We start from the raw sequence: 27,886 nt of genomic DNA, 5'->3' as shown, positions 1-27,886 counted from the left end.
TTTCAACAGCACTCACCTTTCCCCTACAGCCCCCTCCCAGCCCCACAACTAGAGCCTAGGTTGCAAACACACACAAAGGGCTCTTTGTCTAATCCTAGCCAGATTCCAGGTCCAACAGGAATGCTGCCAGCTATGGCTCCCAAGAAAAAGCACCCAAAACAAAGCTTTTCACAGCCCTCACTTTCCTTGGCAGCCTTTTTGCAGCTTTTGTAGCACTGGGGCTATATAATTTGTCTTGCATTGAATCCTAACCTTTTTCCTGACCCTCACTCTACGCTAAGACCGTGTATAAAACGGAGCCTCATCAGCAATGGCTGGCTGCCCCACACCAGATCTTAAGACATTCCACTCTCCATCTATTCCTAATATACTGGGAAAGGGAGGAGTGTAATTAAACATTTCTCATGGAAGAAGGACTCCAGCACAGGTTTTAATAGGGTCAGAGACTCCATGCCAAAAAAGACTTGTTAAAATCTCTATACCTGACATACCAAAAGTATGCATATGCAACAAACAGTAAACTGAAACATTATTCAACAATGCCTCCACAACTTCCCCAACTTTCCAGAGTTTCTTGGTAAAGACTGTTGTCCAAAACTCAGCTTTCATAATCGTCATTAAAGCATTTGAGCAAAATAGTAAATTTTTTAAATTCCCACAACAAAATCAGAAGATGGGATCTTCCACAGTTTCCATTTTAAATTTTTTATGCCTCAGTACTGCAGTTAGGGATGAGGTAAAATACTTGTGAGGGGATAGAAGAGAGAGAAAAACTTAAGTTTACTACTGACTTCTCATTTAAAATGAAGACGTGATGAGAAAGAGAGATGACATATTTATATACAGATATGCAAAGATGGAACTCGTGATTCTGTAGAGATTCCAAAGATTTTAAATAAACAAGGAAATGAAGCTGTAACACATGGCAGTACAAAAATTCCCAGAACATACTTAATTACAATTCTAATTCCATAACTTACAAGGAAGTACCATTTATTTTCAGTGTTCATACTGCCAGTTCCTTCTTCAGTGCATGTAAAACCTACTCATTTCTGGGCCTTTTGAGCAAAAAAGTGTCTACACACTATTAAGATCTAACATTCTTTCAGATAATTTCAAGGTTAAAAAATGACATCCATAATTCTAATGTGAGCTGAAAAAATAGGAATTTCTTTTCCAGGTGTCTTCACAGATATTCAGGAAAAAAAAATGGGGGAAGCATGTTAATGCCTAAGCTATCATTGCTTACAATTTTTGCTAACCAAATTAACAGACAATGCTGTGGTTTCATTAATTAAAGCATTCAATTTAAGTTCCCCTGTGACAAATTTTTAAGTCTATTAATTTAACTTTAATTCAAACTATTATATGCTTCAGAATTTAGTGTAGCTGAAATTAGCTTAATTAAAACAGTACAACTTCTAATTGTTAGTGCTTTCATTCTAGTTTATAACTGACCACATAACTGGACAATGATAAGACAACAACAGTCCTGAATCTGCTTGCATGAATCTACAAAAGGTGTATTAGTAATGAAATAAGTAAGAATAAATCTCCAGATAAAAAGGTATGTTTATACTTGCATGTGTTGTATATGTATATGCTATACCTCAAAAATGCCTTTTTCACTGATTTTGACACAGATGCAGATTGCACAGTAGGTATTTCACCTTTTTTGTGTAGCACATTCTTGTTTTGGATCATTTTCTTTAAAAGAATTTGGAGATTTGTCTCACAAGGTTTTTCACAGCAAATCACTAAAATCTGAATGAGAAGATTTCCTAAAGGTGATGTCAGAAAGAGTGAGCAAAGTCCACAAAATACACTGTGATATGCGAGTTATTAGCCAAGGAAAAAACAAAAGTTTACACAAAACAAACTGGCTGATACAGGTATTGATTGCAGACCCTCTGCAACAAATGGTGAAACTAAAAATCAGTAGTCAAAAGGGCACAAAACAGTAGCCATTCTAACAGGTGAACCAACCTGGAAAAATTCAGTTTTGTGCAGTTGCTCAGAGATCAGTACAGCAAAATCAGTTAAAGTTCAGTGATTAATGATGAGATTCTCAAAAATGTCTAATAAATTCAGAGTAAAAGTTCCAAAGTCACATCAGCATTTCCGGAAATCCCATCTCTATCACACCTGGTTTTGCTATCTGGTTTTTCTTTTCCACACTACTACCCAGCCACTTCATGCATCAAAGTGTATACTACCAGCATGAGATATTATTATTTCCTAAAGACTACTATGAAAATAAAAAATCCAAACTTAAATCAGAACCTTATTTAATTTCACCTCAAACTGGAGTACTTTGTAAGATCCACTATTACTTATGCATCTGAAGTATGGATGTTGTTTCATAACAGCTTCTATGTACAAATGTGGAAACCACCTACAGTTTTACATTATAAAAATCTACTGCTCAAGAAGCAGTCTGCAAAGAAGTAACAGTTCGTAGTAACTCATTCTTTCTTTCTAACTGTCGATATTAACCCACTGCTAAGGAAGCACAACACAGCTCCAAATGAAAGAGCATATGTTTCAAATATAAAATTATATTAAGTCATTTGTGCAGATATTTGGTCTATAGATGGAAACAGTTTCAGAATAAATACATCTTGCTCATTAATGTTCCAAGGAAAATAAAGATCTGAGGCATGCCCTGAGCTATCTAGACTCTTTAATAGTGCAATGTTGCAGTGATGCCTGGTTTAACCCCAGCTTTTGCAAAAGAAATACAGCAACTGCCCATAGAGCTTCAAAAGGGCTGACACACCACAGCATTATATGCTACAGTAGTTCTTGTAGCATTGCTAAGTTCCTCTCCATCCACTGGATGTTGAGCTGAATTGTGTCGATTGCCTCTTTTACAGAATGCAGTTGAGAACTCTGCTCTGATTTTGACTCAAAAAATGACTTCACCTGCATAGCAAGAGAAAAGAAAGAAAAAGAACATTTTCCTTAAAATCAACACTGCCCACACAAATAGATTCAGGAACAAAGGCTACACTTACGTTGCAGGAAATCCCTGAGAATCACTTTTATCTATGCAGTAAGCAAACCTCTCAAAGGAGTTCCCAAAATGCAAGGAAAGCATTTTTCATGGGAACTGCAACAGTAATTAGTTTGGTTTCAATAAGGTATTTCACCAATAAACAGACATTCACTTATAATAATAATAACAGAGCACTCAAAAATTCTGGAAAAGGAGTCTTGTTCTGTGACAACTCATTGTTCACTTCAGTGCCTTGGAATGAACCTCACACCCACACCCACTCATCATTATAATTATTAACACTAACAATTATAATACTATAGATCAAACTTTGAACAATTATCTCTACAAAATTACCTGAATGATAATATTAGACTAAGCCATAAGCTTGATACATTAGCTTGTTAGGACCTTGTTAGATTTCTAATTTCTTATGGCTATCAACTGGCTTTTAACTGGCTTTTAACTGATACTCAACCCCTACAATAGCTCTGTGGGAGTGTTACAGCAAATTCAGGTTTTGTGGCACTGCATCACATTCCAGAGATTCCATAACTTCTTCACAAAATGTGGACCAAAATTCTATTTAGACTACATAATTATTTTGGGAGATAGTGTTATTCCAGTTAACAGGAAAACAGTTTAAACAGGTAACTGGATTCAATTCTATACACAACTGTGCCACATACTGAGTATGTAATCTTCAATAAGTTTTTGTATGTATTTGCCATATTTGCCATGTGTGAAGTAGGGAAAGCAAGAGATGTATATCCTAGCAAAAGGACCTCAAGGACAGAAATCACATGTGTTTTCTTCTTCCCTCAAGTAAATCAAAACAGCATTAGAACTAAGGAAAGATCCCTTACTGGTAGATTAAGCCACCAACCTCAATCAGGTGTGCCTTTGTTGCAAACTGAGAAGTCGACCAGCTAATGATATTCTGGATAGTGTATGAGCCTAGGTGAAACCTGAAATAAAAACAGAAGTTATTTTTAACTGAGAGCCTCTTCAAGATGCAAGTTCAGTATATATGTACATATTCTTATTTCTACCTTTTCAATAGTTGGAAATCATTAAAAGCATTTGGATTCAAGTTTACAGATCTAATTTATTAAGACACACTAGTCTTAGAACTCCAAGACTTCTAATACCCTAATCCCTCTAAAAATTGAACTTCAGAGCAAAAGACATGGAAAATTTTCAAGCTTATATCACAGGTAAACAATAGAGAACTGAGGACACCACACACTGAATACAAAGAGCTTTATTTGTGGCATGTATTCAAAACTATACAGTAACTGAATTTGCAACCAGGTTTCATTTCAAGCAAAGTAATTTTGTAATACTGGTTAATAACAGCTTGCTAGAACAGAAATTTTCACATGGAAGAAGCGTTTTTAGCAATGTGATACTGTTCCAAATCAATACGAGGATTTAGAAATACAGTTTTCCATGAACTGTTGGCATTTTGAAGACATGCAAGCTAGCTGTCCTGCTGGATACCTTTCAAGGCCAGTTAAGGAGAACATGTATTTCTAAAGCAAGTGATATTTATTGGTTATTTGGATTTGTGCTTTCTGTAAAAAGGAAAAAATATATAAATCTGAATGAATTCCCTGGGTCAGATTTTTAATGCATTTGATCCACATAAATATCCTGCATCTGTGGCAATCATCTTAAAAACAGTACCCTTTTACAGAAATCCAAATCAAGATTTTTCAGAATTACTATGAAGCTCTACAAGTCTACAAAGTCCCATAAGCTACTGGTGGTACTTCAAAGTTTATGTTCCACGTAATTTTTGTTAAATAAGATTTTAAAACAGGGGTTAAAATTTTAATACAAATCATCTTGTATGAAACCAACTATTTATTATTGTGCTTGAAAGAAACAAACAGGTGCTTTTGCCATTGTGAGTGTGAAGTTTCAGCTACATCAAAAGCCTTACTTTCGTGTAAGCTTTTCCCAGTTCTCTTTGACAAAGTCCCAAGCCAACAAATATCCAGGTAAACTCTGGCTAACAGTTGCTATGATGTGTGAAAGCTCCTGTGTCCTGATGACTTCTCCTTCAAGGCTGTTCTGCATTAACCTAAAAGACAAAGCATATGAAAAGGGACAGGTAAAAACATCTGTTCAAATCTTCACGTGATTCTCCTGAGACTCCTAAATTACATGGAAAAGATTATATAATAGACCAAATAACAAAGAACTCCTGGCATCTAGAACACACCGATGCTCCATTTAATAACCACTGCACTTACTTCACATTAGTTTCCAATTACCAGAGAGATATTAGCTCTAAGCCAAATAACTGAATTTTCATTGTTCATGGAAAAGATGAAGTAAATTCTAACAATGCGTAAAAGAAAACAGAGAGGAAAGCTGTAGCACAAACTACCTAGCAGGACAGCCCTGGTGTCCTTCATGCAGAACTGAGATTTGGTCTACAGAGTGGTGTTGGAGCATAATGTAAGGTCAAAATTTCACCCAAGGAAAGAAAGAAAGAAAGAAAAGAAAGAAAGAAAGAAAGAAAGAAAAGGAAAAAAACAACCAACTAAAACCCAAAAGCAACCACCAACAAACCCCAACCAACTAAAACAAAAAACAAAAACAACGAACCCAAACTAATTATTATCTTTGTTATAAAGATACACCAGTCTTTTATGACTCCATAAAGCAACCTGCAATTTTGTTACCTTCACCACAAAATCTTCAATTTTCTATTACCAGTAGCACAAAGCCTTGAAGTTCAACTGTTTTCTCTTTATAAATATTCAGAATTCTGTCCTTTTAAGCTACTCTGTCACATAACCTTGAAGAACCTGATACTTCTCACTTAAAAATAATTTATTTAAGCCTGTACAAAATATGTGGATAGATTTTCATTAGCAATCAGAAATGTTTTCAACAATACAAAAAAGGCAATACATTTTTTCATAGAAAATTTTTAACACTTTTAGTTCACACAGCAACTTTTTTTGCTCCTTCATACCAAATTAGCTTTCTGACATCTTCTGTGCTGGCCAAGGCTTCAATCATTTTACTTTTCTCTGCTTCAGAAACTGAAGAGGAGTACATCTTTAGGAGGAAGTCCCAGCCATCACTAGATTTGGCTCCAGCTGTAAATATGGCTTTCATAACATCACTAGGCAAACTACAGGGAAAAAAAGAAATACAAAAGCAAAACAAAACAAACACAAAAAAAAAAAAAAAGAAACAAAAGGGGGGAATAAAAATGCTCATCTGAGAAAAGAAGGAAGAAAAGTCACAAAATGAAAATATTAGCTTGAAAGAGATGCCTCTCTCTTGAGCCATTGTAAGTTTGCTGGACTAAACTCATGACAGTCTAATACCTTAAGTCACTGGGAAAAAAGCAAATCATTTTAGTCATGTGAAAGCACAATAAATTCTACAAAAATCTGAGTAATTTTCTATGGCTCAAAATGCACATGAATCAGGAGCAGAATGAATTCTGCAGGATTAAAAGGTATGCTCTGATGTTGCTATTAAGTAATTCTTGAGCACACAGGAAAAGCAGATGGAAGCAATATCTGGCTGACTTTGCAGTCACACTTAGTAAGACTGCAGATGAAGTCAAATTCTAGCACAGTACTCCCTCTCATCTTGAAATAGCAACTTCTTCTACATAAAGAACAGTAAAAGAATGAAATGCTTATCATCCATGCTTAGTTGGTGCTGTGGTTGGAGTTTCTTTTACCTTTTTTTGTATTTATTATTGTTTTGTTTATTTACCCACCCACCCAGAAAAAAATGGTGGCAAGGTAACGGGGACCAGGTAAGATAAAAGAATTGGAAACACAGTTTTTGTGGTACCTCATTGTTCCATTAGAGTTCACCCACTTCTCAAACATGTGAGTGGCAGTTGTTCTACAGTTTCTTATATCATGGGTGCAGGCAAAAGATAGCAGCGTTGACCGGAGCTCTCGTTCAGACAAGGCCCCATCATCTGTCCAACTCTGTTGATCAATTTTATCTCCAAGCAGGCGCTCTATTCTGTGCTGAAGGATGAAAAATTATTAGCAATAGCTAATTCTTCCCAAGAGGATTTCCTAGATATACATATTACAAAACTGTCTACATATATACACACACAAAATTAGTTAAAAAAAAAATATAAATGCCTTTAAGTCTGCCAGGTGACAGTTAATACACTTTAGTTTAGCACAAACAAACCAACCAGCCTTTACCTATAGGCTGAACACCCTTCATGTTTCTAGTTTTCTACCTTGCCAAAAACACAGCTAGGTACCCACCAGCTACTACATCTCAGGTAAAACACTTTATTCTTAAATATTACCTCATAGACACTGCATTGCAAACGATAGCTTAGTCTGTTTATCACAGCATATCTCTAAAATCTTTGAATAAATACTAAATAAGGAAAAATAACATAGTAAGAGGGGTTTGGTTTTTATAATTTTCCCTAAGCACTCACTAATTATCCTTACCAAAAGCCCTAAGGAAAGCAGGCAAGACTGGCAACTACCTAAAATCCCCATCCAATTTAGTGAGATTACTCAATATCCTCAACTGTCAACACTTAAGAAGATAATGTAACTATAAAGAACATTATAGATAATTATTTCGAATCTAATTTACAGAAAACTAAGACATACCATGAGGCGTGCTGCCAGTTGTTGTTCACCCTTTTTCTCTAAAAGGTTGTATATAAGACTCAGCTGAAACAAAGCTTGAGTGAGTGGTGCAGTGCTGCTCTCTTTGTTAAGGTAATCAATCAGCTCAAAGGCCTTTTCCAGAGACTCTTTTCCTAGACTATAGGTCAATGAATACAAACATTAAAATGGCTTCCAAAACAAAAGCCCTCCCTGAAACAAGATCAGAAGTGATGCTCTCCCATTACACTAACAGAGGGATAGGCAAACAGAAAGATTAACAAAAGAAACACTTTAGATTTAGTGATTTTTATATGACAGCATTAGTAAGATCTGAACAAAGCAACAATGGCCAAATTTGCCTTTAATTAACAAAACGATGTCTAAAATGTTTATCATAAACAAGGGTATTCTGATACAGGAAACAGCTGTCAAAGAGGCCATCCAGAATGTTGTGTCTCACCTGCTCTGACGGCAGTGGTGTAAGAGGAGAGAGGGAGCCAGTAAAAGTTTGACAGGCAAATAGCTTACTTGTCTAAAGTGAAGCACTCATTGACAGAGTACAGGAAAACAGTCTGCTAGGCAGATTATCAGAAACTAAAGAAAACCGTCTTTCAGAAACGGCAGCTATCATGTGGCTTTTTTGTGATGCAAATAAATGGATGCTGCTATAAAGAACAGGGAGATAACATGAAATACCAATATGGAAACATCTGTGAAATAATTAAAAAGAAATACATTAGTGAAGAGTGAACAGTTTCAATTGGCTACTAAAGACTGAATTAAAACTCCCCTGAAACAGTCTTTCTACAATCTAAGTCTGATCTTCTTTGACTTGGAAAACTCTTTAAACACAGATCAACTGTGTTTTCCAATATAAAAGTCTTACCCTGCAAGGTTGAAGATATTGTTGATTAAATTGGCTCTGTCTTTAGGACTCAAAGCAGTATGGTTTTTTTTCAAAAGATCAATCAGTGTATTCCAGTCTTCACCATAGTGTACTATGTAATAGCCATTCATGTCCACATTGAATTTTATCCATTCCACCTCTTCTGGAAGTTCAATGATAGCTAATAGACAGACAATCAGCAGCAGAAACACTTAGCAACTGTTTGTTCAAATCCAAATCTATGAAGTAGACTGGTTCTAGAGAATAAATAAATCCTTTTCCACCCACTAGTTCCCCCTACTATGAAGAAGCAATAGTCAGTACAAAGGTTCCATGAGAAGGCTCCAAAATTCCAGGCTGTACTTCTTCCTCTTTCCTATATCTGACTGAATGAATAGTATTACAATCTGCACCAAGATTCATCTATGCAGTTAATTTTTCTCCTTCTATCCAGTCCTCCTTTCAAACCCCATCTTTTCTCTGCACACTTTTGGATATATACGAAGAGAGGGCATTAAATAGGTGCAAGGCCAACTCTAGTTTCAAAGTCAACTAGATAAAAGAAGACAGGTTTTGGGAAAAAGTTCAACTGAAACGAAGAACTAATGCCCAAAAGGTCAATTTGCATAGCACCTACAATGCGTTTGAAATTTAGTAAATATTCTACCTAAACCACTTCTGTAACATCTCCTACTCTTATATCCCCCGCATCCAACTTTCTGCAGTGGGTGAGGTACTAACATGATGAACATGAGACCACCAAAAGAACCATTTAAGGTGAAACAAAAATTATGAAATCAGGCTACTTTGGTATTAGTTCTCATAAGATCAAAACCACATCCAATTAAACAGCTTTGTGTGAAACAGTTTGTGTGACAAGTTCTACATCATCCCTGAAAAACTTAATCTGATCCAGATGCAGTATTTTCTTATACAATTACAGCAAATATGTAATATTTCAGTGGAAAATTACTTCCTCACATTTCAGCACACTGGCAGAGCAGCTCTTGCATTACCTGCTCTCTGAAGGACATGCAGTTTCAGAGATTTTATATGTGCATTTGGAGGAAAAAAATACAGATTTTTACAAATTCCAAACTTGTGCTTCTGCTCCACTTGCTGCCATTTACTTGTACATATAACGCTACAGGGAACCAATCCTCTAATGATGACACCACCAGTAGTGGCTGACTCCAGATCTCTGCAATTATCTTGTACAACATACGGCTTCATCTTCACATCTTACTGAAGTGTGCGCTCAGAAACATCAGTAATCTCTAATACTTATGTAACTTGCTATCAAAGCTTGGAGACATACCTGACTTCTGGTCCAATAAATATGCATTAGTACAATGGGTAAAGTTGCAGCTGCTAGTTATGTAGGTGAGAGGAATATGCCACAGATAACTGCAAAAGAAAAGCAAATATTTACTTACATATTACACATATATTATTCTTGTCTTGAAGGGTGTTTTTGTTTGGTTGTTTTCTTTAATTAAGCATTTCAATATATTAAAATTATTATTTCATGGCAGGGGGGTTGGAACTAGATGATCTTAAGGTCCTTTCCAACCCTAACTATTCTATGATTCTATGATTAATGGTATTAGAACCACAGCATGCTGTGTAAAATAATAGCCTAAATCTCACTCATGTAATCAGAATATGATAAAATAACAACTGTACAGTAATTATTTGTTTCTTCTTACAATGTTGAGAAGTGTGAAAGTTCCATAAAATCACAGAATGGTTGGAGTTGGAAGGGACCTTTAAAAGGTCACCTAGTCCACCACTACTGCAATACACAACTAGATTAGGTTGCTCAAAGCCCTGTCCAACCTGACTGCGAATGTTTTCAGGGATGCAGCATCCACAACCTCTCAGCAGCAACATCTGCCAGTGTTTCATCACCCTCTTCGTAAAAGATTTCTCTCCTCTATCTGGTCTGAACCTACCCTCCTTTAGCTTCAAGCCATTATCCTTATGCTATTGTCATATGGACAGAAAATCTCTGCTGTATTAGAAGTATTATTTTCACCTCAGTCAAATACTCTGTCTTCCTGAAATTTTACATTAATTATTTTTTAAAACTATTTATGTTGAGTCACATAGAAGACTCAAATTCCAAATCATTGCAATAGAAACCAAAAGTGACTGCATACCACAAAGACTGTCTCAAGTGAATAGCAAGCTGGAAGAGTAAGTGCTATGTTTGCTCACAATGATGATAAGGACTCTAACTGTTTAGAGAAAACACAGCTTTGTGGGAGATGAAATAAGTTGCACATATGCAATATGCACATATTCCAATTTTGACAAGTACCCCTTCTGTGTAATGGCTCACACGGAGCACTCTTCTTCAAAAGCTTTTTATGCATTGCCCAAATTGACACTGACTAGAAACAAAAGAACAATTAAGCCTAATGATCCTTTCCTTCTTCTTTTACCTTTCAATCACACATTATTTTCTTTCCTCCATACAACAAAAATAAAACAAAGCCCTGTAACATCCAATATTTCAAAAGACATCCTTTCATGGCCTGACTCTTTAAGACAATGGAAAGGACTCAGTTCCTATCAAGACTTCAAACCAGAATCTCAAAAGGATTCAAATGTTCATATTTTGGTTAGTTCAGTAAGGTTCATAATATAAGATGTATTTGCATGAATCCATTCTTATAATTAGCAACTGCCACAATTTTGCTTTCTCATCATTTGCATATGTACTTCCTTTTAGGCTTTGGTACCATGGATATTGTCTCTCATATATTTAGCCATGTTGCTGTCATGCATTACTGCCATCTTAACAATTTTAAGTGGAGAAAGCTTTAGCTCTAGCTTCTCAACTTTCCACTAACATAGCCCAAGATATACAATGAATTTTGGCAGGAAGGAGTAAAGGCTCTTAAGTAAGACATGCATCTGTAACTTCTGCAACCGGCCTTTCTTCAGCTTCCTATTATCCACACAAAAACTTTCTGAAATTAAAAGAAAGTTTTACCTGTGAAATCTGCCTTATGGTATTAAAATACTAGATGTGTGCATGTGTGCCACATTTTCTATTACCACTTGCCTTCAAAAAACAAAAAGTACTAGAACCCATGAATATAAGTGAAAAATATGTACAAGATACAGGAAAGATATCTGTAGGTAGATTTTAATAAATAAAAAGTATTAAGAAGGCAATAACCTTGCATCTGACGTCCAGTTTTCTGGTTCCACGAGGTACAAATATTTCTCTTGTTTTACAGAAATAATCTTTCCCTTTCGGACAACAGTGACTAAAGGAAATCCTTTCTGCATGATCCAAGTTTTCATCAACTTTTTTACATCTAGTGTTCCATTGGTAATCTGTACAAAACAATCATAAAATAACAAGCAAATAGCAAATGGAGAACATTCCTAAACCTTCCTCCTTAACTTGCCAAGTACGTAGTAGCGTGATTCTGTATCTGTAAGCAAACACTTTGACACTGAGCTTGCAACTTTTGTAAGCAATGATTTAGGGGAGTAGCTGGGTTTTATATTCTTAAATTGAGTGAATCCTAGCTAAGCAGTGGAAAGACAAATTGGAAACATTAGGTATGCTGAACCAGTGTGTCATGAGAGTGAAGAAGAGAATGCTACAGAAAAGGAAGTTACGGTAAACTCCCAAGTTCCTTCCTACCCTTTTCTGTTTCCATACTGGTATTCTGATATTATATGGGTGTTTTGGATTCAAGATCTTCCTTTAATTCTGAAATGAACATTACAAATTGAATTAAAGTAAAGTAGTTCGTACAACAAAAACAACATACCCTTTATCTTGGTGTTTTTTCTTTCCTCCCACTGACCAGCCTGTGCATAGCTTAACCTTCAACCTCTTCTAATCTGTCAGGAACTGTTTGTACTAAAACATCCCCACTGAAGGACAAGTACTTTATAATGTCTACGTATCACTGCTTCTTTATTAGCAGAGATGATCATCCAACCTGAAAGGCAGTATGTCCTCTAACTTACAAAAATATGGTTTAGGTTGACCTATCAGAAACATAACAAAATTAATATATCATTATTCAATTCACATTTAACTTTTACCAACCGATACTGTGTCTTTCTCTAGTTTACCTCAGAAGCATCTTACTGTCAACTGTTCTCTGTTCAAGCCAACAGCAACATGTGCAGTTTAACCTCTTGGGAAAATACTACATTATTTATCTAGAGAATGACCATAAACTTTACATAGCTGTTTCAATTCAAGGGTAACAATTCTCTATCAAAAGTTTAAAGTTTATAGAATTTGCAGCCTAGATATTTTTTTTTACTTTTTTCCTATTCCCAGAAAACCACTGTTCGCTAAATCCATTTCATAGAATAGTTTGGGTTGGAAGGGACCTTCAGAGGTGAACCCCCTTTGCAGTAAGCAGGGACATCTTCAACTAGATCAGGTTACCCACAAACACACCCATCCAAACACAGGCCTTTTCTTCCATCTTGTTATCACAAGCTCTCATTGTGATACTTACAATGGTACTTTATACAATCCTTCAATAAATTCGCCAAAAAGCCCTGATGCATGCTATCACTTCCTTTTGCCACTATCTTTTCTTTCCTTCCTGCTACACTTTGAAAACACCAGGAAATCTATAAGGTCAATGCCAGCCAGCCAAAAAACAAACAAACAACAAACAAAACCCCACAAAAAACCTCAAACCCAGGAGGAATGTTAAGAGATCAGGAAACTAACGAAGTCTAACATTTGCATTTTGTCAACTTGCCTGTTTCTCATCTAAGTCTTCCAGTGTAACACTGTGAGCCACCTAAAAACTGGCAGAAAGATTTATGTTTAATCTGTATAGAGACATGAGTAAAATTGAAGCTTGCTCTACTGAAATAATTCTAATCCAAAAAAAGGAATATGAAAGTGTACAAAAGTGTAGGCTATGTGAAAATACAAAACCAACAGCACTACTACCTACATGAAAAAAAACTCCACAAAACAAACCAAAGGCTCAGGCACAAAATGAGGTGCAGCTAGAAATGGACATAGGAGAAAAGGTAAATATCGTAAGAAGCATCAGAAAACATCTAAAGGACCAGTTAGTGGTCCCCTCCACACAGAAGGGCAACTTCTGGCAGGTAATGCTGTTGAATAGTTGGTACCAGCAGGAATTTGGCAACTATTAAATTTGCACTAAATACAAATGTTGTTTGTCATTAAAACAAGAAATACACACTGAGTTCTGATGTTAGATGTTACTAAATTGGTTGGATGCAATTCACTTAATACTATTACGGGTGGGTGAAGCAATCCCACAGTTCGTAGCTATTACTTTTGACTCTTAAAAGATGACTGAGGTTCCAAAAGACTGGAGAAAGAGGTCTGCTGAGTTTGCAGAAAAGCTGACCTTGGCCCATGGGCAAAGAGTAGAGTTATGATAAAAAAAAACCCTTCTTTCTGAGCTGGGGAGACAGACTAAGCAAGTAATCTAAAGTTTTGAGAATGACACCTTTCTCATGCTCTAGTAACAGTTCAACACTGCAGCCAGTAGCAGTTAAGCCCTCAAATTTAATTAATGTAAGGCATGTGTGTGGTCTCTTCAGCCACCCTGTATGGATACTACCATCTCCCTGAGGTATGTTTTCTGTGTATGCATGACTGAAGTTGTATGGTCAGAAGGCTCCATTTTGCAGAAGTTGAGAAAAGTATTTAAAAAAATATCACTATACAAACTAGAAGACCTCTCTGTCATAAGAGAGTCAGTCTGATATCACTGATAATCCCTCACTAGCTGACAGACTAGTGACTGTGTATAATTGAACACACACAGCCACTTGTGACATGTAACAGTAAGTAACAGAGGTTCCCCATTCTGCAGAATTTCAAATATCACAAGGTAGATGTGAAGAACCAAAGCTAAACATTAAGTTAGTATTCTGCTTAGGACTCAGCTTCTGCAAGGAAACCTCACATGTATTTCTGAGACTTTAATACACACTATGCAGTACACATACTCACAGGGAAATCTGTTTCCTTCTCTTACACAACTACCTTGACATTCCTTTGGTGATACTCATCAGCTCTTTCTTGTTGGGATCAGTCTCTCTCTTACACTCTGAGACACGTTTTCCCTTTCACCCCCACCTCAGTGCTCTCTCCATTGCACTTCTCACACTCCACCCCTCTTCCTCTCCTCCCTTTTGCTGTCTCTCCCTCCTCCCTCTTGCCCCTACTCTCCCTGGCTCCCAGAGGCTTGCAAACTCTTGCCCTTGCTCTCTCCTGCCTGTGCCATTGCTTTCTTGTGCCCTTACTCTCTGCTGTCACACCCACTCTAATGCCTGCCTTACCATTTGAGAGCTGCTGAACTAAACTGCCCTCCACAGTCTGTTTTCCTACAATCCCAGCTCTGCTTCTTGAAATAGAACTTATCACTGAAATGAAGTTAGACTAGTAGAGTGTATCCCAAGACCTCTACAGAGGTTGGATTATTGGAAAGTAAAGTTTCGTCCTGCTTTTCAGACATTTTTATTCTGGTCTTAATACACTGACAATGCAACTTGAGAAAGGATATATACATAGTGATGTACACACACATATGGATATGCATGGTAGTGCATTCCCACTTCCAATGTTTTTTGGGATGACACTCAATGGGGTCCTAGAAGCTACAGGAATATCCATCTCTGTATGAGAGAACTTCTGACTGTGATGAACAAGAACTTCAGAGTATTTACCTACAATCTATTATCTTATTTTTTTCACAAACAAAGAAATAAATCAAATTTACAACAAACAAGAACAGCGTATCAAAGATGGATACCTCATTCATGCTGTCCCACAAGTCATCACTCTGGGCACATCCATACTTGTGATTATGCAAGTATACCTCAATTCCAGCTTGGAAAACATCCTTAGTGAGATAGTGCTTCAGCATCAAAATAAGTGAAGCACCCTTCAGGGAGCGCAAAAAAAAAAAAAAAAGGAAAGAAAAGAAAAGAAAGAAAAGGAAAAAAATTGGTAAATTAAAGGTATAGAATTTGTGGAGGCATATGCTTTTTCACAGTACAAGAAAAACTCAGTAGCTGGCAGATTTTATCCCAAATTATATCATTTGAATAATTACATTAACACTCAGATGCCTTGTAAAAATATTTTTTTAGTATTTCATAAAGTCCAAATACACTTACAGAAAATTCTGATACAGCTTGAAAATTTTTCTAGTTAGTATCATCTCAAAAATATTGCCTTCTTACTGGTCTCTGGTGGCTGCCATATTTCATTAGAAATACTCTTCTGTATGGTACAGAACTGCACTTGTGAGAGAGTATTTAACAGTCATATGATTTGCAGTTATATCAAAAAGCTAAAAATACAGGGAAAAGAGGAAATCTACTTAGTAGATCTACAGATGACTGTAGGACAAGTGCATTTTGATAGTGACCAAAGATGGACAGGTGGACCCATCAGCCCTGAGTAGACCAGGTTTTTCAACTGAGTCTCAGACTATTCAAGGATGCCAGTCAAATCATGTTGACCAGTTAAGACTTGCAAAAAGAAATCGGAGAAGACAAACCAAGACAGCTGTGGGAACAGCACTGCACTGAGGTAGATATAATATTTGATTATTTCCTAGTAAGCACTAGCTGCCCCCATGGTTTCTTATTCGATGAAATTGCAAGCACAGACAGATAGCTGGGGGGAAAAACACTAATCCAAACAATATAAAAGGCTTTCCTCTAACACTACCAAAATTATGTGACGCAATGTGTAAAACCTGAGACAATGTGAGTAAAAATTGGGCAAATACAGATATTTGCTCTCTCATGCATTTTCAGGTGAGGGACTGTGGAGTTCACAACCCTCACTAGACATTAGAAATAATCAAGTTGCAGACAACCAGGATATGTAGTGAAATAATTTTGCACTCCAGATGCAAGCCTACAGCTCAGAAAGTCTCCAAAATACTGATTTTTAAAAGCAGGGAGAGTATAAAAAGGAGCAATTGCTTTAGTAAAAGCCTTGTTTTTACTTTTTTCATAAGCCCTTCTTACAGTTTGCCATCAAAATAGAAAATATATCTAACTGGATATTTTGTTTCACTTGCTGGGTAACCCTCTCACATCTTCGTGAGTATTCTACTTTCTGCTGAAGCATGCATCAAGCAAAAGGATATTAAGTAAGAACAAAAACAGACACACAGAATCTTTCCCTAATTAAAAAGCTACATAGATGCTCAGAAACACTACTGAGAGATCCTGCATTGTTTGTGCTAAGTATAAATTACCCCCAAACAACTGTCAGTATATACCTACTTATTCATGTTTTCAATACCAAATATATCATTTCCCAAATATTTCAAAAATATTTTTAAAGTTACCTTGATATAAGAAAGTGCATCAAACATTTCTTCAATTTGCTCTGAAGACTGAACAGCAGAGGAGACTGGATGTGAAGAATTCAAGGAATCCTTCATCATAGCCTTGAAAATCAAATTAAGGAAATCTTCATCCTAAAAAGGAAAAATTATAAGTGTCTGAGAAGCTTGAACATAGAGCAGAACAGTAAAAGTTGTCTCTGCATTGCTCTCCCATTGGCTTAACATGCCACTGCTCATCTTCCTGCCAATGGAGGTAGCAAAAAATTTGTCAGGGTAGCATTTATAGAATCTATTTATAAAATGATTATCAAATCATTTAAAATCTATTTAAAATAAAAAATTTTATAAATTATTTAATAAATAGATTTATAACATCATTTCAGCAGTGGAGTCTCACTCTTGAGTTTGCATCATTATCCAAACATCTTAAACTCCTGTTTCAGGTAAATGCATCATTGGCATTAGTGAAAATAAATTTACCTACTAAGTAAGTATGTGTCCAATTTCAGATTTGGCTCACCGGTGTTTTCAATTCATTTACAGGAAACAGGGAATCCAAATTATAACTTCTTTGGTATGCTTTAATATTGAAGCATGAAGTCTGGTGAAATTACTCACTATGGTGTTATTTGTGAGAATGTAAACAACATCTCTTCTAGTGATCCTAGTAACAAAGTCTCTTCCTTCTTTTCTTCTAGAATTAAGATATTTCAATTGAATACATTGTTAACAGAACACAGCAACTCCGAAGGCTCAAAAGAAGCTGACTGCACTGGTATTTGGCCATTTAATTTCACTGAGACTTGAGCAAAGAATTCTCTATGCAGTTACCTCTACACAGTAGAGAATTCTCTACGATACAATAAAGATACTCTTTAAAGTTTAAAATATTAAAGCCATTCTTCTTGAATGCAGAAGTTATGAGTGATTTGAGTTTTCTGTTATTTTCACCAAAATACATTTTTGGCATCACCAACTGGTGAAATTAGATGTTGGTGAAGGCCCTTTGTCAGGCATCTTTCAAAACAAAGTATGCAAGTGTTAGATGTGTTTTTGTTAAAACATTAGTGTAGTTTTCTCTCCTCCCATCACCACATATGCACCCAAGAAGCACCCCACAAGCATACTTTCAGTGAGCAAACTCAACAACCAAGCTAGGCCAAATTGAAAAATTTTTTAGACACCCAGTTCCAAAAAAGAATTCTACTAAACCAAATTAGCAGCCCAACTTTCTTAATGCAGCAACAAAGATGAATTAAGAACTAAAAGTCATGCTCAGTCAGAATGCTGAGAAGAAAACAATCCAGCAAGCAGGACATGGTACATGTCAGGTTTTTAATCCCATGATTAAAACTGCAAATCACAAACACTCCTCAAAGCTGGTTCCAGAGCCTTCCTCTCCTAGGAGATACCCTTACCTAGGATGCAAAATTAGTCTCCCCACAGCTCCCTCCCTTTATTTCCACTGTCTTCATTCAGTGACAGAGATGCTTTACAGCAGAGCTGGTATCCCTTCCTTAGACAGCAAAAGATCAAACTTGAATCCTTCAAGTTTTCCAGGGTTTGAAAAGCTAGGTCATTTAGTACTCGATTACTTTCCTTCAGCCACATGTGCAAACACAAGTGCCAGTGGGAGCAGTGCTTTGTATTATTTGTGTAACTCAATGCTTTCAGAATTCATTAGGTGGCACCATATGATACATTTATATGAGATCCCCTGATTTGTGAATCCCAGACTGATTCAGACAGAAGCAAGTACCGCAACGGAAAGACAGAAATTATCATAGTAATACTTAGTAACCCGAAGCTCTGCTGCTTCTTACGTCTACTAGGAAAAGAAGGGTACTACTTTCCTAGTAGTTTACTAGAAAAAATACTTGGTCGATTATATGCCTGGACTTTCTGTGTAAAGAAAAGTTATAATTTGATATATAGACACCTACATGTTTTAATACCTGCTGTCCTGCATGGAACACTTTAACTTACACAAAACACAAAAGCTACATATAGACTACTACCAAAACAAAACAAAAACTACAAACACAAAACCAGAATACCCAAAGCCCACCTCCCAAACTGCTTCCAATATAATGAAATTGCCAAAGCAGAGGAGATAAAGTATAACCTCAATGGTGCCCAAAGGGAATTTCAGTATAGGTGCGTAAGTATCAGTCCTTTACAGGCAGCATTAAAACATAGATCATACCGAAGGTATGGTAAATGTAGTTACAGAAAGAACTTACTGAACGTAATTCTGGAAAAATCTCTTCCATGGCAAAGTACTCCATGAAAGTGGCAAATCCTTCATTCAGCCAGAGATCATTCCACCATTCCATAGTTACCAGATTGCCAAACCACTGCAAAAGACCAAAAATATTATTCATTTTCCATTAAAAAAAAAAAAATCAGATTAGTACAGTAACACCTCATCCATCCTTAGCTTTGTCTTGCACCAAAATCAAGTTCAGTCAAAAACACAGTAATAATTTTGCATGAACAACTCCCTACGTACTTCAGGCAGAGATGCACCCCACCTGCTGTACTGGAAAAAATACACCTACAGGTATTTCCAACAGACACAATGTACAACCCCATCACAGTGAGGATAGGGGTGAGTTTAAGGACAAAATTACATTTAAAAAAAAAAGAACCCACCACATTTAAACAATGACATCCCCAGTCTAGTACCTGATGGGCAAGCTCATGTGCTATCACTGCAGTTATTGACTTTTTATCCCTTGCTGAAGAAGTATGACTGTCAAACAAGAGTGCTGATTCTCGAAAGGTAATCAAGCCCCAGTTTTCCATTGCACCAGACTGAAAATCAGGAATTGCTACCAAATCTGGAAGAGATTTGAGAAAAGCATTTGAAAACTGCTAGTTAGAGCAATTATGTATTTCAAATCTACCTGTTCTATTCAATAATCCCTGAAAACCTCATTATTAAAATCCTGTGGTCTGGACATGTGTTCACATCTCAAGCGGCACAGAAGCCCCATAGACTTACAGCTATCTTTCTGTAGCACTACTCTTAAACAAACAACGTAAAGCACTACACTACCTTTAGACCTTGCATTAACAACTAATGAGGAAATGAGGCTGCCCTACTGAAAGCAGTGGTTTAGAGGACTACGTTTCATTATCTTTCCAGTCAAACTAATACATGCAGAGAAGTCAGAGTGCAGATTTTGCACTGGTGAACATGATTCACAGACTGAGAATTCTGTGTCTCCCTACCAAGGCATATCACATTAAATTTACATGAACTGCTTTGATGTTACGTATAATTATAAGCAATCCAGTGTCAAAAGCTTATAAAAAAATTCCAGCTTGGGAATGACTTAATGGTCCTACTTACACACTTTTTTTTTTAATTTAGGGGAAACCTTATTTTGCAATTTTCACATGACAAGGACTTACCTAACTTTTCAAGAGGGTAGTTTATTAAAAAGTAGCTTTGATAAAATTCCAGAAGTTTCACTGATGTGTTTAGGGCATACTCAACTTGGTTTAGATTCTGTGGTATGGCATAGACAGATACCTAGTCCAAACAGAAAAACAGGTTTTGAAACATATAGCTACAAAAGCTTTAGAAGTAAAAGAGAAGCTTGCAGAAGTTCCTGAAACAGATAGGACAGTGTCATGGTTTAAGCCCAGCCAGTAATACAGAACCACGCACCCTCTCGCTCACTCGCCCATCTTCTTCCTCCCACCGCTCCCAGAGGGATGGGGAGGGGATCTGAAAGAATGTAACTCCCACAGGCTGTGATAAGAACAGTCCAGTAACTCAGGTATAACACAAAACCACTACTGCTACCACCAATAATAATAATGATAAGGGAAATAACAAGGGAAGAGAATACAACCGCTCACCACCCGCCGACCGATACCCAGCCCGACCCGAGCACTGATCTAGCCCTTCTGGGTTACTGCCCCCAGTTTCTATACTGGGCATGACGTGCTGTGGTATGGAATACCCGTTGGTTAGTCTGAGTCAGGTGTCCTGTCTCTGCTTACTCCCGGCTTCCCCTCCTCCCTGGCAGAGCATGAGACTCGGAAAGTCCTTGGTCAGAGTAAACATTACTGAGCAGCAACTAAAAACATCGGTGTTATTAGCGCTGTTCCCAGGCTGAAAGTCAAAACCACAGCACTGCACCAGCTACTAAGGAGGAAAATGACTGCTACTGCTGAACCCAGGACAGACAGTTTTGGGAGTACACAACTCAGTTACAAATACTAATCATGAAGCTGACAGTGAATAGTAATTTTTTTTTTTGCTAAAGCCAGTCAAAATACAGACAGACTATCCAGGTGACCAGTGTATATGTGAGAACAATTCAATGCTGATACCCTTAAGGAAAGTATTCATTAAGGGTCTACATAAACAGAAGTTGATCCAGTTGCTTTTTCACTCCCTCATGAGTTAAGTCACACCCCCTGCATGCCTCAATTAGTCTGTAAGTTTAGTCTGTCAGTATGGTAACACTAGTATCATCTGCAAGAAATTCTCCCAAGAAATAATAACTGGCAAAAGTTAATCCATTTTCCTACCTAAAGTAGAGCCACATGAGACCTGATGTAAGAAGCATTCCTAAAAATTGAGAGGTTACAGTCTCCCTCTAGGCACACTGAAGTGGCTATACCAATAACATAACTTCGATTAGGTGACAGGCTGATCCAGATTTAGGATGCCCTTTCATACACAAACAAAAAAATATGTCGAGACTAATTTTCCTATTCTCTTAAAAAAAAACATACTACAAATCAGTAAACAAATGACATTTCAAATAGATATATAGGGTGATCTTTTAATTTTTGATTTTGAACCAGTAAGGACAAAATCTAGTGCTCCTGGAAACGTATTCTTAGCTGCAAATTTTAAGATCAAAACCAAAGGATCTTCTGAGTTCTTAGACTTCAACTCTAAGCTATTTTATAACATTTAAGACAATAAGCTTACTCTGTGTGAACTGGTTAGCTGAAACCTTTGAATCTCCCAGCCACAAAGAGCTGGAAGCATTCTGATAAAATGTCATTATATGCTTCCTTCTTACAATTTTCCTCGACCTACTAGATGCTTCTGGCAACAGAACAACCCACTAGCTAGACTTTGGCCTTACTCGGTATAACCATTCTTATGCTTTCTTCCCTTAACCTGTTGAGTACTCTAAGATACTGCTAAAACCCTTGTGTTTGGTGCCTTCTAAAGGTCTGCTGGACTTCCCTAGCTTGGCCAAATCTTGCTTGGTGGTCAAAATGGAAGGAGAAGGACAGTTAAGAACCTTTTTCGTTACTTAGAACACATCACACAGTCCTTTTCTCCTGTCCTACATACTTCTGCCATAAAATGCCTCAGAAGTACTGACAATCCATGCAAATTACTCTCAGTTTTATGAACAAAGCAAAGCACACCTCCACAGGTAGTTGTTTCCAGCTCTGCAAACATGAAACATTTAGTATACTCATCAGTTTTATGCCTGGTAAAGAACTGCCTACATGGTTTTACCAGACTACAGTTCAAATACACACCTGAATGGTAGCCACAAGGTGGGGATTAGAGGGGGAATAAAAAAAAAGGAGTGGTCTAACTTTACTGACCTGTAAAGTTTGGTCTAACCTGACCAAACAGTCTGCCCTATTCAGCTATAATTGGAAATACTTGTCCAAGTCAGCTTCAAAGCTTATTGACTAGTACGTTTACTTGTGTATACTGGATTAAACAGAGGGCTGCTTCTCCTTCTCAGTGTTACTAGCAGTATTTATTCCCTCTGGCCCCCTCTAGGCAGGTACTGGCACTTCTGACTTTTCATGAGGAAGGGCCAGTTCCTGTTGGAGGGTCATTGCTCACATGAAACTCCTGGAACTCCTAAAATAAGATAAAGGAGCACCTCCTAATATTAAAATGCTTTTTCTTTAGTTATTGTAATTGCACACATCATATGAACTGCTCACTGATCATGCAGGCTATATCCTCATGAAGGACAAAGATCAAAGAGGAACAACTGTTTGATTTTTCTACCTTCCAAAACCAAAAATCTCACAGTGAAATAATTGTATTCAGGTGACTAAATGCAGATATAAACTTAGTCTGTTTGCTCTACTGCAGGGCATGGGCTTGTTTGGGGCTTTTTTAGCAGATTATCTTTGCAGGCATAGCTTGAAAATAGCATGGTATGCTTCCTTGGTAACTGTAATGTTTCTGTACATCACCTGAACAATTCCAGGTTTTCATGACATTACTCCCTCACAGATGAAGCATTAAAACTAAAAGTTTAAAGCTTTCTGCTCTGACAGCTTTTAAGAATTTTAGATTTTGTAAATTTCCACTGTTAACAAGACCTGATGCTGAGTCCCTTGCTGGAACAGTCTTCTCAATCTGGTACAAGCACTGAAGTCAGCCCAACCTATAGCATATGGCTTTTTCCCCCTATACTATTACGAATATAATAAAAGCAAGAAAATAAATCCAAAACAGAAAGCTTGCTTGTGGGTTACAGATTTTTTATGTTTTGTTTTGATTGGCTGGTTGACTTGAGACGAGTGAGGGAGAACTTAAAATGCAACAAACATACCAGACTCCCATTAGTTTCCCTACTGATGTTTTTCAAGTCTGCAACAACAAAGGCTACTAGGTAGGTGCTCATCTTCAAACTCACAAAAAACTCGTCTTGAACAATTCCATTTGTCACAGGAGTAGTGGCTTTCTGCAGGTGAAAGGAAAACTTATTAATACAGACAAAAAAAAACCCCACTAAGACATGCAAGGAAACAATGTTAAATAAATAAATTAAAAAGATATATATAATTTAGTTCACACTTTGACCCCCTCTATAATCCAAAATCTATGTAAAGATTAGCATTCATTCAAGAGGGCTTTAGGCTTGATAAGAGACACAGTTCAGCATGGCCTACTAAAAATAGTGGTATTGCACGAGTTAAACATTTGTCTTTTCCCAGAAGCCTCTTCAAAACTAGATAACCAGACATACTCACTATTTTAAAATGGCAGAACAAAAAGACACTCACACACCTTTATAAAAGAGATTGCATTTTAAAAAGTGAAGAAAACCTAAGGTTTCTGTTAATTTAAAGCAAAAACTTGCCCAGCTTAAAAACACACTGCCAAATGTAACTATCTGCTCAGTCTTCTGAAATAAGATACCACCGTGTATCTTAAATTACATTTAGTGCAGAAGTTTTTCTTTAATATTAGCCCTGGAAAGGGCACACTATATGCCTTACTTTTCCGTATAGTCATTCACAAGTATAAAATACATAAAGAATAAAGTGAAATGTTTAAAACCAATGTAGTGCAGAATAGGAAAGGTCTGGAGAGAGAGATGGTAGTTCATATGGCTTCCTAAACTTCATAAATAAACTTGCTTCCAGAAACCACAAATATTTAAAAAACAAAAATAACCTTAGTTTTAGACATAGTCATTTCAAACCAAACAATCATTTAATATTTAACTGCCACAGAAAATTTAGCTATCAACCTTAAAGAGGAATAGATTTTTAAGCCTGAAGACACGACGGTACAATTATCTAGCCTGACCACTGCATATAACAGAATGCCATCACTGTATTCCTTCAGCAACTCAACATTTCTGCATTTACTACAGCTTAATCTTTATAAAGAGGTGATACCCTGCACTGTGGCTGCAGATAAACTGGTTCAAAAATCAGTTTTCCTCATTTAAAAAAAAAAAAAAAAAAATACAACAAACAAACAAAACCCACTAACAAAACCACAACAGAAAACACCCAAGCATACACAGTTTATTTCTAGCCTTAATGTGTGTCAGCCACTATATATTGATACCCTAGTAATGTGCATGCTAGTTGAGAAGGCCTGCCTTGAAGATCTCTTGCTCATGTAGGTATTTATAGAAAATGAAGTTCACATTTAACCATCTCAAGGCTAAATTAAAAAGCCTCTCCATTCAGCACAATTTATTACCAAGAACTGCAGTTATTACAAAAGTATCTGTACCACCTGTACCCCTTTTTTTCCTAATAGGAGTTTATTTGTTTATTTTCAGAAAAAAGCCTATCCCAGTAATGATCTCATCAACACAATATACTTCTATAAAACACAGTTTCTTTCTTTATTCACACAAGAATCAACTCATTAGCCTGTCCATATTGCATAGGGAGCCCATAGTATGTAAGAGAATACCTTCCAGGCTAAATCTAAAATGTAAGAATTCAGCCTGTGCTAAAGCTCTTGTGAGATCAAAAAACTCCAAAGAAATAAATAATTAAACCATGCCACTTAAAAGAAGATTTACATATAAAAATGGGTACCATTTAAACAAACTGCCACAGACACAAGAAAAAGTGTTGATGTAGCCTACTATTTCACAGACACTCTTGTCTAATCTCTTCATTTTTACAGTTAACAACAAAGTTTTTATTGTAATTCACTGTGCAAGTTATCTGGGCAACTTGCTAAAACAAAGGAACTACTTTTGAACCCATTAAGAGACTGCATGCTTGGACCTTGTACAACAAAAGCGGAATTATACAGTATCAAATTATCAGGGCATATATTTGGAGAACAAAATGAAAATAATATTGTTTGCAGTATAAGCACAAATAAGCAATTACCTTGGAGATGTTGCCCATTAGCAAAATCATCAATTCATTTTCTCTACATGTTTCTGTATCTTTTTGATAAATTCTAACTAAACCTGACCTGTTCTTTTGACACAAGAAATCACATTTGATCCCCAGCACTAAACATACAACTTCATTGCTTTTAATGTCTTTTTCTAATATTATCTTTGTTCCACATCCAGAAGCTTTCTCAAATCTTTATCAGACATGCAGGTGTTATAACAGCCTGTTTTTTCAGATTTAATTTACATTTCTTGAGGTGAGAGAGCTATTTCCAGTCTAATTAGAGGAAGATTCTCTGGCAACAAATAAAAAACTCACTAAACAAAAAATGCAGAGTTGCCCTTTCAGGCATCTTGGCTGGACTCAAGTTACAATTCTTGGCAACGCAGAGCTTCAGCTTCGCTGCAGACTCTCTCAGGAAGGCTGAAAAGTCTGTTCATATCTCTGAGTGAACACTCCGTGTTCACTGCATCATGACCCACTCGCATAGTTTGCAGAAAGACACAATCTGAAATGCCACAGTCTTGCCCAACACTACAAACACAGGCACAGCATTTTCCCAAGTGACTTCTTTCTGTACATGCAAATTTGAATTAACACCTCTCACAAAAGACATGAAATCTGAATGAAATCATAGGAGAAAGTAAGGAAAGTGATGGGGGGGTCTAGGTTAAATGATTCAACAAAGCACTTACTGAGGAAGGCACCTTGGAGGTGCTGCACAACCACATATTGTAAGTAAAAGAAAAAAAGGAAGTAGACACACATGCTTGCTACCATGAGATAAATCACTCTATCGCTTATTCTGCTGGAGAAGTCTACTACCACAATGGACATGAGCAGACATATTAAGTGACAGTAGGCAGGTAACTGCTACCAAAGCACTAGCAATTATCAACCACAGGAAACACCCTCCAATGAGTTTCTGTTCTATGGTAAATGGTAATAATGTTTTGGTGAAAGATAACCTAGTTCAGACACAGACTAGGTAAGAAATTAGTCTTGCTGCTCTGTCTAAATGAATTAGGCTTCCATAAATGTTTGTCAAAAGGTTTAACATCATAAAACATCACCATAAAATTCAGATATGCTCTTACAAGATTTTGCATTAAAATATCTAGCTGAAGAAATTTCAGATCCCTCATCCATATTCTGGGGTTGGCTCTGTATTCACACCTTACTTCTCCTCATTTTAGGTTCAAATGCACATCCTTCAAGGTCAGGCGTACCTTTCACGGAGACTGTCGCTAGTTACACAAAGTATTGGTAAAGATATTCCAGTATTCTGCACATGTGCAGCATCAGCAAGCATAGAAAACTCAAAAGTGAATCTTAAGGTCTATTGAGACTGTTGTAGCCAACAAAATTCCTGCAAAATAATGATTCATTTAAATGTAAAAGGAATCCCTGCCATAGCCATTCAACATCCTACAGTAACAGCCCTACAACAACATCCTACATTGTGCAGTACATTGATCAGTTTTCTGTACAAAGTTACTTAGTTCAAATCTTTGAGGAAGAGATAGTTGTTTTATTAAAAAGTCACAGACTTTATAGCTTATCTGCTCAAGTCAATATTCTGAGCATTAATGCAATAAAACACAATACGAAGCACTTAAACAGATTACCTAGGCAGCTGCCCTACTAATATTTCTCTACATAAGCAGGTACCTTTGGCATATTTGACAGAGTGGAAAGATTCTCATCTCTCTTGATCTTGATTAAAAAAGTAGCTTTAAATGCTGGTTCATCAAAGCATGGAAAAGCAGACCTTGCTGCCACAGGTTCAAACTGAGTTGCTGCAAACCACCTAATGGGAAGAGTAGAGAAAAGCATATTAGTAAAAGAATAATGTCAGTTTATTTATGACAGAACAGTCATTTCCCCTCAAAACTCACAAGTGTGTTACGGGAGTAGCTTTCTGACCCATACTGCTTTTTCTATCTTTCATTTATTGCACCACTTTTTTTCTAGCAAATGTGCATGGACAAGTGTGTGCCAAAAGCATAAACACTCTTTAAGTACATGACCAGTGTTAAGACCCATTCAAAGTGGGCGGTGGTGGGTGGCAATTTCATTAACCTTATTGGTAAAAAACACTGATTTACCCTTTTTAAAAGTGGGTGTGGTGTTTCTCTTTTCTCCAGTCACTGAGGACTTCATGACTGACTTGACAATTGAGAGCTGCTTGGCAACTACCTCTACCAGTTCCCTTAGGACTGTAGGATATGTCTCTTTGGGTCCCATGGTTTTGTGCATGTTCAGGTTCCTCAAATAGTCTCACACCTGATCTTCTCCTACAATGGTGAGACTTTGTTCCATCAGTCCCTTGAGACTCAGGGACTGGGGAGATTTGGGAAGAATTTCTAGGGAGAAACTAAAAATT

General features: G+C 36.8%; 1 protein-coding gene across 2 annotated transcripts in view; it reads right to left on the bottom strand.

Annotated features, from left to right (window-relative positions):
• Positions 1-2,271: 2,271 nt before the first annotated feature.
• LNPEP (leucyl and cystinyl aminopeptidase) overlaps positions 2,272-27,886 on the bottom strand; it is a 38,624-nt gene continuing 13,009 nt past the window's right edge. For both annotated transcript variants that reach the window (XM_065663517.1, XM_065663516.1), the window contains 16 exons: positions 27,172-27,310; positions 23,451-23,582; positions 20,299-20,419; positions 19,567-19,721; positions 19,122-19,235; positions 16,879-17,010; positions 15,322-15,453; positions 11,712-11,872; positions 9,840-9,928; positions 8,522-8,702; positions 7,636-7,792; positions 6,833-7,017; positions 5,991-6,152; positions 4,947-5,087; positions 3,885-3,966; positions 2,272-2,925 (listed from right to left, as the gene is read on the bottom strand). In XM_065663517.1, the coding sequence (XP_065519589.1) occupies positions 2,794-2,925; positions 3,885-3,966; positions 4,947-5,087; positions 5,991-6,152; positions 6,833-7,017; positions 7,636-7,792; positions 8,522-8,702; positions 9,840-9,928; positions 11,712-11,872; positions 15,322-15,453; positions 16,879-17,010; positions 19,122-19,235; positions 19,567-19,721; positions 20,299-20,419; positions 23,451-23,582; positions 27,172-27,310 (2,215 nt within the window). In that variant the 3' untranslated portion in view covers positions 2,272-2,793. The remainder of the gene's footprint in view (positions 2,926-3,884; positions 3,967-4,946; positions 5,088-5,990; positions 6,153-6,832; positions 7,018-7,635; positions 7,793-8,521; positions 8,703-9,839; positions 9,929-11,711; positions 11,873-15,321; positions 15,454-16,878; positions 17,011-19,121; positions 19,236-19,566; positions 19,722-20,298; positions 20,420-23,450; positions 23,583-27,171; positions 27,311-27,886) is intronic.

Source organism: Lathamus discolor, chromosome Z (genome assembly GCF_037157495.1).
Source record: "Lathamus discolor isolate bLatDis1 chromosome Z, bLatDis1.hap1, whole genome shotgun sequence".
Lineage (NCBI taxonomy): Eukaryota > Metazoa > Chordata > Aves > Psittaciformes > Psittacidae > Lathamus > Lathamus discolor.
Note: the sequence above shows the minus strand (reverse complement) of the source record. Positions and strands in the feature narration are given on the sequence as shown.